The following is a 13,543-nucleotide window of genomic DNA, read 5'->3' as shown; positions in this document are numbered from 1 at the left end:
ATGTGTCCAACTTTAATGGTTGTGCTCATTCAGTGTGGTTTTAGTTTGCATTTCCAAAACTGCTAGTGAGGTTATTGGCCCTTTCCATGTTCTTCTCTGCAAGGAGACTGATTACAGGATTTGTCCATCATTCTTTTGGCGTGTTTGTCTTTTTCCAATGGATTTGGAAGGGTTCTTTATATATCCTGGATACTAATCATTTGCAAGGTGTATGTGTTGCAAATACTTCCTAGCTTTTGGTTCTTCATTCTCTTTATGGTCTTCTGAGGAACATAAGTTGTATGACACATACTTTCCATCCACAGTTTTAGGTGTGTTTCTCGTATTTAACAGTATTTACATTCTAATTAGAGAGTCTCTGTCTTTTTTTTTTTTTTTTTTGGTGGTACGTGGGCCTCTCACTGTTGTGGCCTCTCCTGTTGCAGAGCACAGGCTCAGGACGCACAGGCTCAGTGGCCATGGCTCACGGGCCCAGCCGCTCCGCGGCATGTGGGATCTTCCCGGACCGGGGCACGAACCCACGTCCCCTGCATCGGCAGGCGGACTCTCAACCACTGCGTCACCAAGGAAGCCCGAGTCTCTGCTTTTAATAGATGAATTTTTAATTCCATCATGTCTCTGATTACTCAAACGTTTGAATTTACTGTCACCTCATGCTGTGTTCTTCATTTATCATGTATTTTTCTTTCTCTCTTTTCTGCTTTTTGTTGGCACTGTCAATTTTTCTTCATTTCAGTTTTCTCCCAGCTGTTTTGAAATCTGTAAATTCTGTTTCCATTTTTCTCATGGAAACTTGGGTATTTCAGACTTTTTTTCTATCGATTCTAAAATCCTCTAGCTACACAAGAACTTCCGTGCGCCTTTCCTTCCTGCTCCTCCTTCCCCTTGCCATATGCCATGTTGAGCTCATGCGGGATTTTCTCTCAAGTTGTTATTTGACTTTCTTTGAGCAGTCTAAGCTAGTTTCTTTGTTGGCGTCCAGGTCTTTCTCTTGGGTTCGCGTCTCATTTTGCTTGGGAATGTCTTTCAGTCCTCTTTGAGACTTAGTGTATGGGTGTTTTCAGGTTGTGAAGACACCTTTATTTTGCTGTCTCACTTGAATGCTAGTTTCACTGTGTATGGAATTGTAGGTTCCATTCTTTTAGGATGGGCTTCCCTGGTGGCGCAGTGGTTAGGAATCCACCTGCCAATGCAGGGGACATGGGTTCAAGCCCTGGTCTGGGAAGATCCCACATGCAGCGGAGCAACTAAGCCCGTAAGCCACAACTACTGAGCCTGCACTCTAGAGCCCGCAAGCCACAACTACTGAGCCCGCGTGCTGCAACTACTGAAGCCCGTGTGCCTAGAGCCCGTGCTCCGCAACAAGAGAAGTCACTGCAATGAGAAGCCCGTGCACTGCAACGAAGAGTAGCCCCCACTCACCGCAACTAGAGAAAGCCAGCGCAGCAATGAAGACCCAACGCGGCCAAAAAAAAAAAAAAATTCTCTTAGGATTTTGACAGTTTCACCCCTTTGCCAACTGACAATCAGGTTCAGTCTGATTAAAGAAGATCCTTCCCCTCTGAAGGGTTTTTAGAAAATAACTTTACTCTTCTTTCCAATTTAATTTTTTTAATTAAAAAATTTATTCATTTATTTGGCTGCACCAGGTCTTAGTTGCAGCGTGTAGGATCTTTTTTTTTTTTTTTTCCAGTTGCAGCATGCATGTGGGATTAAACCCTGGCCCTCTGCATGGCAGCGCAGAGCCTTACCCACTGGACCACCAGAGAAGTCCCTCTCTGACGGTTTTTAGGCTAGTCTCTTCATCCTTGGAATTCCAGAAGGCCACTATGACATGCCTTCACTCCTCCTGGGCGTCACTTCGGTTGGTGGAGACGCCATCCTCTCCGCCTCTCTCCTGTTTCCTGTCTCTCTTCTTTCACAACACGGCCTCCAGCTTCCTGGTTTGCATCTGCCTTGCCTGGGGTGGAGAAGGGTGCAGGCCCCGTGTGCTTGCTCTCCACTGACTCAGATAGCAGACATCTGGAAGAGCGGAGGACATACTTGCGGCTCCTGCCTCTGGTGCAGACGTGGTCGGGGCCCACTGCTGGGCCTGCCTCACCTTGGCTCAAGGGTGTGTCTGGAGCTGGGACCTTGCTCAGGAACTTGACCACTGGGTGACCTTGGCTGAGTGACCCTCCAAGCCTTCACTTTCCTACTTGTACACTGGATGCAATGGGGCACAAGTTCTGGTCAGCAAAGGGCCCCCAGCTAGGACACTTGGGTGGACGTGGCCAGCCTGCTCTCGATAGCGCGTTTGCTGGAAGAGCCTAAGCAGCGGAGCCCGCCCTGCCTGCCCACGCGGGGTAAGGTCTCACCGGCTCAGAAGGACCCAGCCTCTGCCTGGGGGGCATGTTCCTCCTACTGAGGGGCCTCCCCTGCTTGTCGGGGAGGGGGGCACCTGCTGCTCCTTTTCCCCAGGGCTGGGCTCCTTCACGGGCACTGCACTAACCTCAAATCCTCACGGAAACCAAGGAAACATCTAGGTTTCTCCCTCCTCCCAAAGCCCTTCGGGACTAATCTCGGGATGAAAACTGTCATGAAACCTCTGAATTTTGGCGTTGAAGCAAAGGCCACAGTAGAAGCAGCCAGTGGCAGCGACCAAGACTCAGGTCTCTAAACTACTGCTGCGCAGGGGCCCTTTCTGTTCTACCTGGAGCCCAAGCGGGTGGTCCGGACCTATAGGCCCCATCCTAGGCCTGTAACTCCTGAAGGAGGGCCAGCTGGGTCGCCCGGCAGCCCCCATTCCCCAGTGCGCCCCGCTGCTTCCCCCACCCCTACCAGCACCCGCTTCCTCTCCACCAGCGAATAATCCTGCCCAGCATGGGCCCCTCGGGCTCCCCCCAATCCCCTGCCTGGCCCAGCCCGACCCCATGGGGCGCCCACTCGGGTCTCCACCACGCTGTGGTCTGGGCTCCCTTTGCCCCACGCCCGGCACTGCCCCAGGTCCCCCGAACACTCAGCCGGGCCTGACCCATCCAGTGCCCCCTTCTCCCGCTCTGGCCCCCACCTCTTCATCCCCTCCCCAGGGGCCTCCCCTCACGCCCTTCCCCCGCCTGGCACCCCCTCAGATGCCTCCAGACCCGGTGTGCGGCACCCCTCCCTCAAATCCCGCGCCCCCTCAGGCGCGCCCCAGCCCCTCTGCCCAGCGCCGGCTGGCCTCTCCCTTGAACGCCGCGCCCCCTCAGGCCTCCAAGCCCCCGTGTCCGGCGCCCCCTTAGATAACCCCCCCAGCCCCGGTGCCGGCGAACCCATCGCCCGCCCGGCGCCCCTCTCCCTTGAACCCCGCGCCACCTCCGATGATCCCCCAGCCCCGGGGTCCGGCGCCCCATCACCCGGCCGGTGGCCCCTCTGGCCGGTCGCCCCTCCCCACCTCCGCCCGTTCGCCCCTCCCCCCAGGCCCTCCCCCCTCCGCTCCCCTCCGCTCCGCTCCCCTCCCCTCCCCTCCGCTCCGCTCTCCTCCGCTCCCGTCCCCTCCCCCCGGCCCCGGCGGCGGCCGCGCGTCATGGCGGCGGCGGGCGGGGCGCGTTTCGCACGCAGCGCGCCGGGCGGAGCGCTCGCCGCATTGTTTGCTTCGCTGGGGAGCAAGCGAGCCGGCCCGGGCGTCCGAGCAGCCCCGCGCCAGCGCCCCGTCGCCGTCGCCGTCGCCGCCGCCGCCGCCGCCGCCCGCCGGCCGGGCCCCCGCGCCGGGCCTCCGTCCGGCCCCACCGCCCGCGCGAGCCGCCGCCCGAGAGCCTGCGGCCGCCGAGCCGAGCCGGGCCGGGCCGCCGCCGCCAGGAGCCCGCGCCCAGAGCGGCGGCGGGCCGGGCCTGCGCGGCCGTTGGCGGAGGAGCCGCGGGCGCCATTAGCGCCGCCTCGGCCGCGCCGGCCCCCGCGCCCGCCGCCCGGCTCCCGCGGCCGCGGCCCCGAAGGTGAGTGCGTCGGACGGGCCGGGGCCGGGGCCGCCGCCTTGCCCGGCTCTCCCGCGGGCCGCCGCCGCCGGCCTCTCGGTGCTGGTGCCGCCGCCATGTTTGGCGGCCGCCGTGGCGGCGCATTGTCCGCGGGCGGCGGGCGGCGGGGCCGAGGGAGGCCGCGGTGTCAGGGCGGCGGCGGGGAGGCCGGGGAACCGGAAAGGAGAGAGGCCGGCCGAAGGGGAGGCCGGGCTGTCGAGGCGGGGAGGCCGGACCGTGAGGCTGGAAGGCCGGGCCTGGCGGCCGGGTCGGGTTGGGAGGCTGGGCGGCCGGGAAGGAGGGAGGCCGGCCGGTGGGGAGCCTGGAGGCCGGGCAGGGAGGCTGGAAGGCCGGGGAGGGAGGCCGGACCGGGAGGCTGGGCGGCCGGGGAGGCCGACGGGGAGGGAGGCTAGGCTGGCAGGCGGGAAGCCGGACGGGGAGGGAGTGCGGGCTGTCTGGGCGCTGGGGCCCGTCCCGCCCGCCGCGCCTTCCGCCCGGCCGCCCGGCGAGAAGGGAGCGGGCCTGGGTCTCGGGTCCGCCGGCCGAGCGTTTGCCCGAGGGTCGCGTTATGTAACGGACGCTCTGGGCACGTTGAGCCCGGACGGGAAACTCCCCGTTCCAGGGCCGCGTTTGAAAGACTCGAGGGGCGCGCGGACCCGGGCCGCCGCCCCCTCCTCCCCCCATCCCGCGCTGAGAGCCGGTGGTGGACTCAGCGGCCTCCGGGGCCCTTTGGAAGAAGTAACTTGATTGAGGTGTAATTTACGGAGGACGCGCGCGCTGCGGGTGTGCAGTGGAGTTTTGACGAAAGGCCGCGCCCCCGTGGAGAAGGCGCCCCCGTGGAGAAGGCGCCCACCGCCCGGGAAGGGTCGTGGGTGGAGGGCGCTGCGTGCACTCACCTGCCTGCAGTCCCGTCCCTGCACGAGGGTGTAAGTGGCTTGTCCGAAGCCAGGCGGGAAAGGCACTGATTGAGAAGGTGAGCCGGCCCTGGGTGCCGACTGCCTCTCTTACGGCCACATGGTTTTTCAAGGTGCATCTATCAGTAGGGTCTGGAGAGGCTGCTGATCGCCTTCTCGTGGGTACGCTTGTCCCCGCGCGGAAGGGTCAAGTGTGGGTGGAGCCCGAGGGCCAGAGATCGGGAAGTGATGGCCGGGTGAGGTGGTCTGCAGAGTGACCCGCGCCTCCTTTCCCTGTCACCATCTAGCTTTCAAGTTGCGCAGCTGCACGACCGTTAAGTGCTGTTCTCCGGGTACTAAGTGTCCAGAGCTTCAGTGCCCTCTGGGAGAGCGTGGGTTTTGAAGGGCCGATTTTGCTTAGTACTGTTGGTTCTCTGCTTCCGAGGAGAAAATTACACGTTCGCTTTGCATCTGCTGAGTAACCGACTGTCGCTTCTGCCCCACCCCAGTAAGGACCCCTGAAGCTGTGCGCTGTGCCCTGGCGCACCGGCGTCCCCTCCGTGCAGGCTGCGGTGCTGACAGTGGGGGGGCCGTGCCCCTCTCCCCCAGAAGGGATGGCGGGGCCAGGGCTAGCTGGGCAGCGGCTTGGCTGACCGCACAACAGGAGTCCAGGGCTGCGTGGGCCCCTGGAGACCCCCGAGATGCAGGTGAGCGGCGGGTCGGCTGCTCGTGCTGTTTTCCGTGCCTGTCAAATTGCACGTAAAACGTGGATTTCTGTTTGACAGAAGAGAAAACCACAATCGGAAGGGTCTCTCTTAAAAAGTGCATTTTTAGGGTCCGCTGGGGTTTCCGCTCGGGTTTGAGACAGCGAAGCTGGCCCTGGGAGGGCTTTTCCTGGAGGCCAGGTGGGTCGCTGTGCGGAGGCGCCCCGTGCCGGCTCCTCGGGGCTCCATCCCGTGGTGGGCCTTGGGCTCCACCTTGGAATGTTGTCAGCCAGTCTCTTAAATGTTACTCTGCTTCCTGTTAGTAAAATGTGGTCGTTTGGAGGGAGGAGGGATCCTTGTCATCAGTTCCTGAGGTGCCACCCTGCTTGGCGGGCAGTGGTCCAGAGTCAGGAGTCATCACACGAGTGAGTCCTGCAGTAGATGCGGTTGGTGGCAGACGGCGGACGTCTGAAAAGAGCAAGTGCTCATAAGTCTCTGTGGCCCAGATTTCGGGCACCTGAGCCTGTGCTGGCACCTGAGAATGGGGGGGCTGGGGGCGCCTCTGCGGGCGGCGCAGGGGGTCTTGGGGTGGCCCTTGCTGTGGCAGGAGGTGGGCCCGGCACTGTGGTCAAGCCAGCAGCTGAGAAGTGCTCTGAGGGGCAGGGCAGGTGGCTGGCCCGTGGGGGCTTTTCGTGGTTGCCACTCCTGAGCCCTGTAGAGGCTGGGTGGAGGCCTTCCAGAGGTGAAGCCTGCCCCCAGGCCAGTACGGGGCTTCCCTCTTGAGCCCCGGAGTGGCTGGTGGCCCTGTGCCCTAACACGGTTGTGGAGGACGCGTTCCTCGAGAGGATGGACGGGGCTGTGGTCAGGCTGCTGAGGCTTCCAGGCTCCCTAGGGGTGCTGACGGGACCTCCACTTCGGGGCTCAGGGCTCTCTCCTGGGCAGCAGTAGTAGGGGAGCCAGGGGCCAGAGCCTGCCGGGGTCCAGCCCTGTGTGTGTGCTGTCCTGAGCTCAGGGCTGCGACCCCTGCTTGTGAGGGATGTGGCCGTCGGCTCGGTGACCTGTGGATCCAAGAAGGTGACTGGTGAGCAGTGGGCGTCAGCATCCTGGAAGGACTTGTCATCGCGTGTGCCTCTGGGAGCCCCTCTTCACCGCCTGCCCTCTCCTCTGGTCCCGGGAGTCCCTGGGGAGGGGCAGCCTCGGGGCAACGGGCTGTTGAAGGTTGTTGAGATACCATTGTGAGTCCCGGGATGAGTGATTTTGGAAACCTCAGAGATAGGTTTGCCGGGAGTTTTGTTTCGATTTAGCACGAGTTGCTTAGGTCTGCCCAAGCGTACCTGGTGGCTTTCGCCTCTCGTGTCCTCTGTGTGGAGTTAACGTGTCCTCTGCGTCCGTTTCAGGGAGTCAGTACCAAATGAGGAGGAAAGGCCGAGGTCATCGCGCTGCAGCGAGGCACCCTTCCTCCCCCGGCAGCACTAAGCACTCCCCCACGCGAGAGACGCTGACCTACGCGCAAGCGCAGAGGATGGTGGAGATCGAGATCGAGGGCCGCCTGCACAGGATCAGTATTTTCGACCCTCTGGAGATCATATTAGAAGATGACCTCACTGCTCAGGAGATGAGCGAGTGCAACAGCAACAAAGAAAACAGCGAGAGGCCGCCCGTGTGCCTGAGAACTAAGCGGCACAAGAACAACAGGGTCAAGAAGAAAAGCGAAGCCCCGCCCAGCGCGCACGGCGCCCCCGCCCCGCCCAGCGCGCACGGCGCCCCCGCCCCGGCCAGCGCGCTCCCCGAGCCCAAGGTGCGCGTGGTGGAGTACAGCCCCCCGGCGGCGCCCCGGCGGCCCCCCGTGTACTACAAGTTCGTGGAGAAGTCAGCCGAGGAGCTGGACGACGAGGTGGAGTACGACATGGACGAGGAGGACTACGCCTGGCTGGAGATCGTCAACGAGAAGCGCAGGGGCGACTGCGTGGCGGCTGTGTCGCAGGGCGCGTTCGAGTTCCTGATGGACCGCTTCGAGAAGGCGTCGCACTGCGAGAAGCAGAAGCAAGGGGAGCAGCAGTGCCTGATTGATGAGGACGCCGTGTGCTGCGTGTGCATGGACGGCGAGTGCCAGAACAGCAACGCCATCCTCTTCTGCGACATGTGCAACCTGGCGGTGCACCAGGAGTGCTACGGCGTGCCGTACATCCCCGAGGGCCAGTGGCTCTGCCGCCACTGCCTGCAGTCCCGGGCCCGGCCGGCTGACTGCGTGCTGTGCCCCAACAAGGGCGGCGCCTTCAAGAAGACGGACGACGACCGCTGGGGCCACGTGGTGTGTGCCCTGTGGATCCCCGAGGTCGGCTTCGCCAACACGGTGTTCATCGAGCCCATCGACGGCGTGCGGAACATTCCCCCCGCCCGCTGGAAGCTGACGTGCTACCTCTGCAAGCAGAAGGGCGTGGGCGCCTGCATCCAGTGCCACAAGGCCAACTGCTACACCGCCTTCCACGTGACGTGCGCCCAGCGGGCCGGCCTCTACATGAAGATGGAGCCCGTGAAGGAGCTGGCCGGCGGCGCGGCCACCTTCTCCGTCAGGAAGACCGCGTACTGTGACGTCCACACGCCCCCGGGCTGCACGCGGCGGCCCCTGAACATTTATGGGGACGTCGAGGTGAAAAACGGCATCTGCCGGAAGGAGAGCTCAGCCAAAACGGTCAGGTCCACGTCCAAGGTCAGGAAGAAAGCGAAGAAGGCCAAGAAGACGCTCCGCGAGCCCTGTGCGGCCCTGCCGCCTGTGTGCGCGCCCTACATTCCCCCTCAGAGGTAAGCGTGGCGGGCCCGGGCCTGCTGGGAGGGCGCGCAGGGTCTGACCGCGTGCTGTCTGTGCGGCCCTGACGGTCCTCTCCAAGGTGGCCTCCTTCAGTCTCCGCTTCACGGGAGCATGGATGTCGCAAAAGACTTGAGTCTGTGAGACGGGGAAGTCTGTCTGGTTTCCTCGATGCCCGCGCGCGCCCGCGGCCACACCAACTGCAGCCACCCCGGCCTGGGGCCCCGCGGCGCCCCAGGAGTTGTTGTCATTGACGCGACAGAACACAGTTCCTCACCCTGCTCCCTCCCCAAAATTTGGGAATCTTGTGGGATTTTTAAATTTGCTGGAAACTTAAGCAGCGTGGCTGGGTAAGGCTGACCCTGGGGCAAAGATCAGAGTGGGGCGACAGGAGCCGCGAGGCGGGAGGTGCTGGCCTCCTTCCTGTCGTGGGACAGGCTTTCTGGTTTTCCTGGTTGTTCTCTCATGGTATCGGCATTGCCTGGGCAGTGTTGGGTTCTTTGCCTAGAGCTGTGCGCGGTGGTGGGGTCAGGACCCCGCTGGCCACCCCCATCCCTGGACTTGTTTCCTCCTCTGCTGGTTCTCCTTGGTACTGACTTGTGCTTTTTATCTTGTTGTGCCTGAGAACGCTCTTGTTTGGAGTACGAGGTAAGTGGCTCGATGAACTTCTCTCCGCGTGTGGTTTGGGAGAGACGCAGACACTTGCTTGAGCTTTGAGGAAGTGAAGCCCTGTATGGGAGGGCATGGGTCTCTAGAACAGTCTGGTTAAGAAAACAAAGCATCAGCATGATGAAGGGAAGACGTCAGTGGGTGTCTGCTCCCGAGAGCGGTTCTGGGTTGTTGTCAGGTCGTGAGATGTGGTGGGAACTGCTACTGAAGAAGTGTGACCTTTTTCCCAGAATGACATTTTTTTGTCTTTACGGAACAGTACCTCTGTTACAGAATCAGTAAATTCAAAGCGAATACAAAGTGCTTATAATCCCTTTTATCCAGAGAAGCCTTCTGTTAAAATCAAGGTGTCCCTTTGCAAACAAGCCAGTCTCACTTTTAGAAGACAGTTCCACTTGGATTTCTACCTGTAGGTCAAAAAGTATAGGATTTGTATCAAGAGCTTCCATCTAAGAGCCCGAAATGTTCAGCTTTACTGAAATTGAAGTAAATGAAACAAAAATGTGATCTAGTAAATTGAAAACCCAGAAGTCTGAGGTGCTGCCTTGTCTGTCCAGCCCTGCCTGGTTCCCGGCCCCAGGGTCTGCCAGCCCGTCCGCAGGAGAAAGCATCTGCGGTTGGGAAACATGGGTACCTGGAGTCTGAGATGACCCGGTCTGGTGGAGAGGACGACTTGCTTTGGAGTAAACACTTAAGCTCAGGTGACGGAGCTGATCCACGTGCTGGAGGAGTAGCTGGGCCATGCTCCGTCTTGTCCTTTCCTAATTTAGGAACAAACTGTGACTTCGGTTTGGAGCAGACGTAAACGGCACACCTGGATGAGTGCTCGCGGCCACAGGCTTTGCTGTCAGTGTTGCCCAGAGTTTCCGGGAGACCCTGACATCAGACCACCCTGTGGCGTGTCGGGGCAGGTGCTGGGAGGCCCAGGCTTACAGCCACTGCTCTCGTCCCGAAGCTGTGGCCTGAGCTGCGGCTGGGCTGCTGGTCCCGTTCTTAGGACCCAGGCACAGTGGCGTGTAGATGGGAGTAAAGCTCCATGCTCTCCACGGCCTCTGGCTCAGGACCCGTCTAGAGCTGCCACCAGGGTGGTGGGCGTTCTGAGCGAGCTTGGGAGCTGGCCCGGGGCAGGGGGGCTGGAAGAGGGGCTCTGGAGATCTAAGAAGAGGAGGATCCCCCTTATTCCCTGCAGAGAGGAAGGAGGGTTGGCTGTGAGAAGGCTGGGGGTGTGGCAGGAACTGTAAGTGATTTTGTGACTTGAGGGGTTTAAAAGCTTTCAAGTAAGAAAGGTAACTCAGACCAACTAATTTTGAGATCATAGTCTGTTCTCAACAAGAGGGAGATGGTCGGTTTAATTTGTTTTATTGTTTAGTGTTTCTGAGCTACAAAGATTACTTTTCTTGTCTCTCAATAATAGACTCCGGAACAAAGATGCGGGTGTTCTGAGGCTTCGCCCACCTGTTCGAGGACTCCGAGCCTGTGGTCAGGCCGGCTGGCTGGGGCGGTCGAGGCCTTGCAGGCTGCTGCATGGCCAGGAGTGGCGCGGGCGCGTTGATGGGATGCTGTGCTCTGCCCTGGGCGGGTGGGTTGGGTCCGGCGGGGTCCTCATGGCCGCTCGGTCCCTTTGCCTGTGAGGGTCCAGCCTTCAGCGAGGATGAGCTGCTCCTGAGCAGTTGTCCCAGTGGCGTGGAGCTGTGCCCGCCTGTCTGTGTCTCTCCTCCTGCACCTGTTCTCAAACCAGAATAATGCTTTTCCCAGCCCAGAAGCAGCATATTTAAAGTTGGGGGAGATACGAAAAGCCAGGGCTGAAGAAGGGAGAACAGGCGTGTGTTCTCCGTTTTCTGGCCTGCGCTGGTGCTGTGCTCTTTCTTTGTTAAGTGTTGCCTTTTCCTCGAGTAGCCGCTCTTCTGATTGGATCCTCTCTGCTTCTTCGTCCATTTCGTCTGCTTCCTGAGGGGAAGGGCGGGGCCAGTGGAGGTGGGCACCGGGGAGGGGCCAGGCCAGGTGAAGGGACTCATGGAGTTGGAGCCACCTGGGTCCCTTGGGGTAATTAACCTGGTCACTGTGCTCTCTCTGGTTGTGCTATGGGTGTCCCAGTGTATCTGGGGAGGAGGGGCCTCGAGGGAGGAGCATCCGGCCTGGCCTCGTTGATACGCGTGTTCCTGCGTAATGAGCTGTAACCGGAAGTGCGTGATGAGCATGGAGGATCCGGGTCACGGCTCTGTCCCCTTGAGGGCGCCGCTGGGACACCAGGTGAGGACGGCTGGAGAGCGGGTGCTTGGGAGCCGTTGGGCAGACAAATTTAATGCCTGTTGAACTTAACAGCAAGAAATTTGCACTTGAGTTTTGTATGTCTTTTTTCATGTTTCTGGCAGTTAAGTTTATTACGTGTTATGGACGTTCTCATGGGTTGTGGCCTGGGGAAATGGGAGAAGCCTGTCAGCCCCTGCAGGTGGGAGCCTGGCTCTGGGCGCCCCGTGCATGTGGGTGCCACCTCTGCTCTGTGGGCGCCGCCGGGCAGCCCTCCCGGGCAGCCCTCCCGCCCGCCTGCCCGGGTCCTCGGGGAAGGGCTGTTTAAGGAGCGACTCCTGGAGAGAAGCCCTACAAACCCAGCCAGAAGTCAGAAGTGCGGGTCGTGAAACGCACGCGGTGTGGAGAAGCCGGGCCGCGTGTCCCGCTCCTGCAGGTGTCCCTCCTGGTCACGTCGGGCGAGCCCAGCGGAGGCGGCCTTGGCGGCTTGTGCCGCCTGATGTGGGGCCGAGCAGTGTGTCTCCCCAGAGCTGCTCTGAGTGTTCTAGTTCCGACCCTCCTGTGGCTTCGTTGCTTTCCTTGGTTTTGAACTGGGGGCTGGGGGACTGGCGTCACCCCGGGCAGGTCCCCCGTCCCGGCTGCCAGCTCCGGCCTCTGCACCTGCGAGGGCCCTCCTGGGGCGGGGCGGGGAGCGTGGGAGCGCAGGGGAGGACTCTGGATGCTTCGCCACGTGTCTCCGCTGCGTCGCGGGCTCTCCTGACGCGTGTCAGCCTCGGGGATTCCTGTGTGTGTAGGACTGAAGCGAGTGCTGAGCGTGGTGCTGTGGGCCGCGCCCCGTGTCCCTCGGGCGTGCGGCCCCCTGGCTGGTGCCCTGCTCGCTTTACCCCCGCCCCCCTCCTCCTGGTGGTCTCTGCTGGGCCCGGCCCTGACGTCACCCCCGCTCAGCAGGCCTGCTGTGCTCACACGTCCCGCAGCCGCGCATCCGGGCGCACAGAGCAGGCCCGGCCCACGGGGAGGGTCTGCCGAGGTCATGGGATCCGGCAGTTTCTGGTCGCGTTCGCCGTATCTGCTTCCGCAGAGATGGGGCGGACGTGCATTGAAGTTCTCTTTCATCCTAGCATTTGGAGTCGCTGCCTGGAGTGGATGGCGGGATGGACCTTGGTGCTTTGGGCACCCTCCCCCTCCAAGGCACAGAGACCGGCATTGCATCTCATCTTGTCTTCATTTCAGTTTCAGTTTTTTGTTCAGAAATAACTTCAAATTTATAAAATGTTGCAAAAGTCGAAAAAAAACCCCACCCAAACGCTCTTTACCCAGAGTCCCCTCTTGCCAATAACCCGCTTACCCTCTTGGGGGTGGTTTCCACGCGCCCCTGCGTGTCTCCCAGGGTGGGGCCGGCCTCCCCTGGAGGCTTCCTGCCTCCAGTCGGGACCAGTCCCACTCAGCCTCCTTTGATTTGGGCATCCCCAGACCTCTGTGTCCCCTGCGACAGGCCTTCGCGGCTCACAGAGGTGTGCCTGGGACTGCGGGGCCCTGCGTCCCCACCCGAAGGGAGTGGCGTCCCCTGCCCCTTGGTGACCGAGGTGTCACCAGTGCCTCTACCGGATGATTTCTGCTCTTGATTTTTCTGGCGTCGGATCCGGGGTCCGGGGGCCCCTGGAGGCGACGGCTCCTCTCCACGTGGCCTGTCGCTCTTTTCTTCCTGGCCTTCCTCCCCGCGAGGGCTGGAAGGGAGCATCCCATCAGCAGGGTCCTTCTCTCCCCGCCGGCGTGGACCGGGAGGTGTGGGTGTCAGAGGGGTCTGCCCTGTGGGCCCGGGCACTGAGGTGGGCAGCTCGAGAGGGGTTTCTCAGGAAAGGAGGCTCTGCCCAGCTGACTGTCACTGTCAACCTGCTTAGTGGTCGAGGGGAGGCCCCCGGGGCGGTCGGCCACCTGGCCTTGGCTGTGTGGCTGTGGCCGTGGCCATGGGTGCTGGTGAGGTCTGGCTGGGAGGTGTGGATGCGGTCCTGGGGCTCCTGCCTATGGTCCATGCGGTCGGGCGGGGGGCACCCCAGAGCCAGTGTGGCCCAGAACCGCTTCCCTCCAGAGGCCGACTCCAGGCTCCTCGGGTCTGGCGGGTGGACTTCACTCATGTGCCCCGACCTCCCAGCTGGCTGAGCAGGTGTTGAGAAGGGAGGGTGGACCCCGCTCCCTGCAGACGCCGGCGGGGTGGCCCAGGTGCTCCTCCAGTGTCTGTGTGTGTCAGGTGGGGATGGC

The 13,543-nt window shown here is 61.4% G+C and overlaps 1 protein-coding gene across 1 annotated transcript in view; it reads left to right on the top strand.

Annotated features, from left to right (window-relative positions):
• The first annotated feature begins 3,910 nt into the window (after nt 1-3,910).
• Nucleotides 3,911-13,543, top strand: part of BRD1 (bromodomain containing 1) — a 34,678-nt gene continuing 25,045 nt past the window's right edge. Inside the window, exons 1-2 of the mRNA XM_082665503.1 lie at nt 3,911-3,950; nt 6,963-8,367. Coding sequence (XP_082521629.1) covers nt 6,977-8,367 — 1,391 coding nt within the window. The 5' untranslated portion in view covers nt 3,911-3,950; nt 6,963-6,976. The remainder of the gene's footprint in view (nt 3,951-6,962; nt 8,368-13,543) is intronic.

Source organism: Grampus griseus (assembly GCF_964374135.1).
Source record: "Grampus griseus genome assembly, chromosome: 11".
NCBI classification, from domain to species: domain Eukaryota; kingdom Metazoa; phylum Chordata; class Mammalia; order Artiodactyla; family Delphinidae; genus Grampus; species Grampus griseus.
The sequence above is the reverse complement of the archived record's forward strand: the minus strand, read 5'-3'. Positions and strand labels throughout refer to the sequence as shown.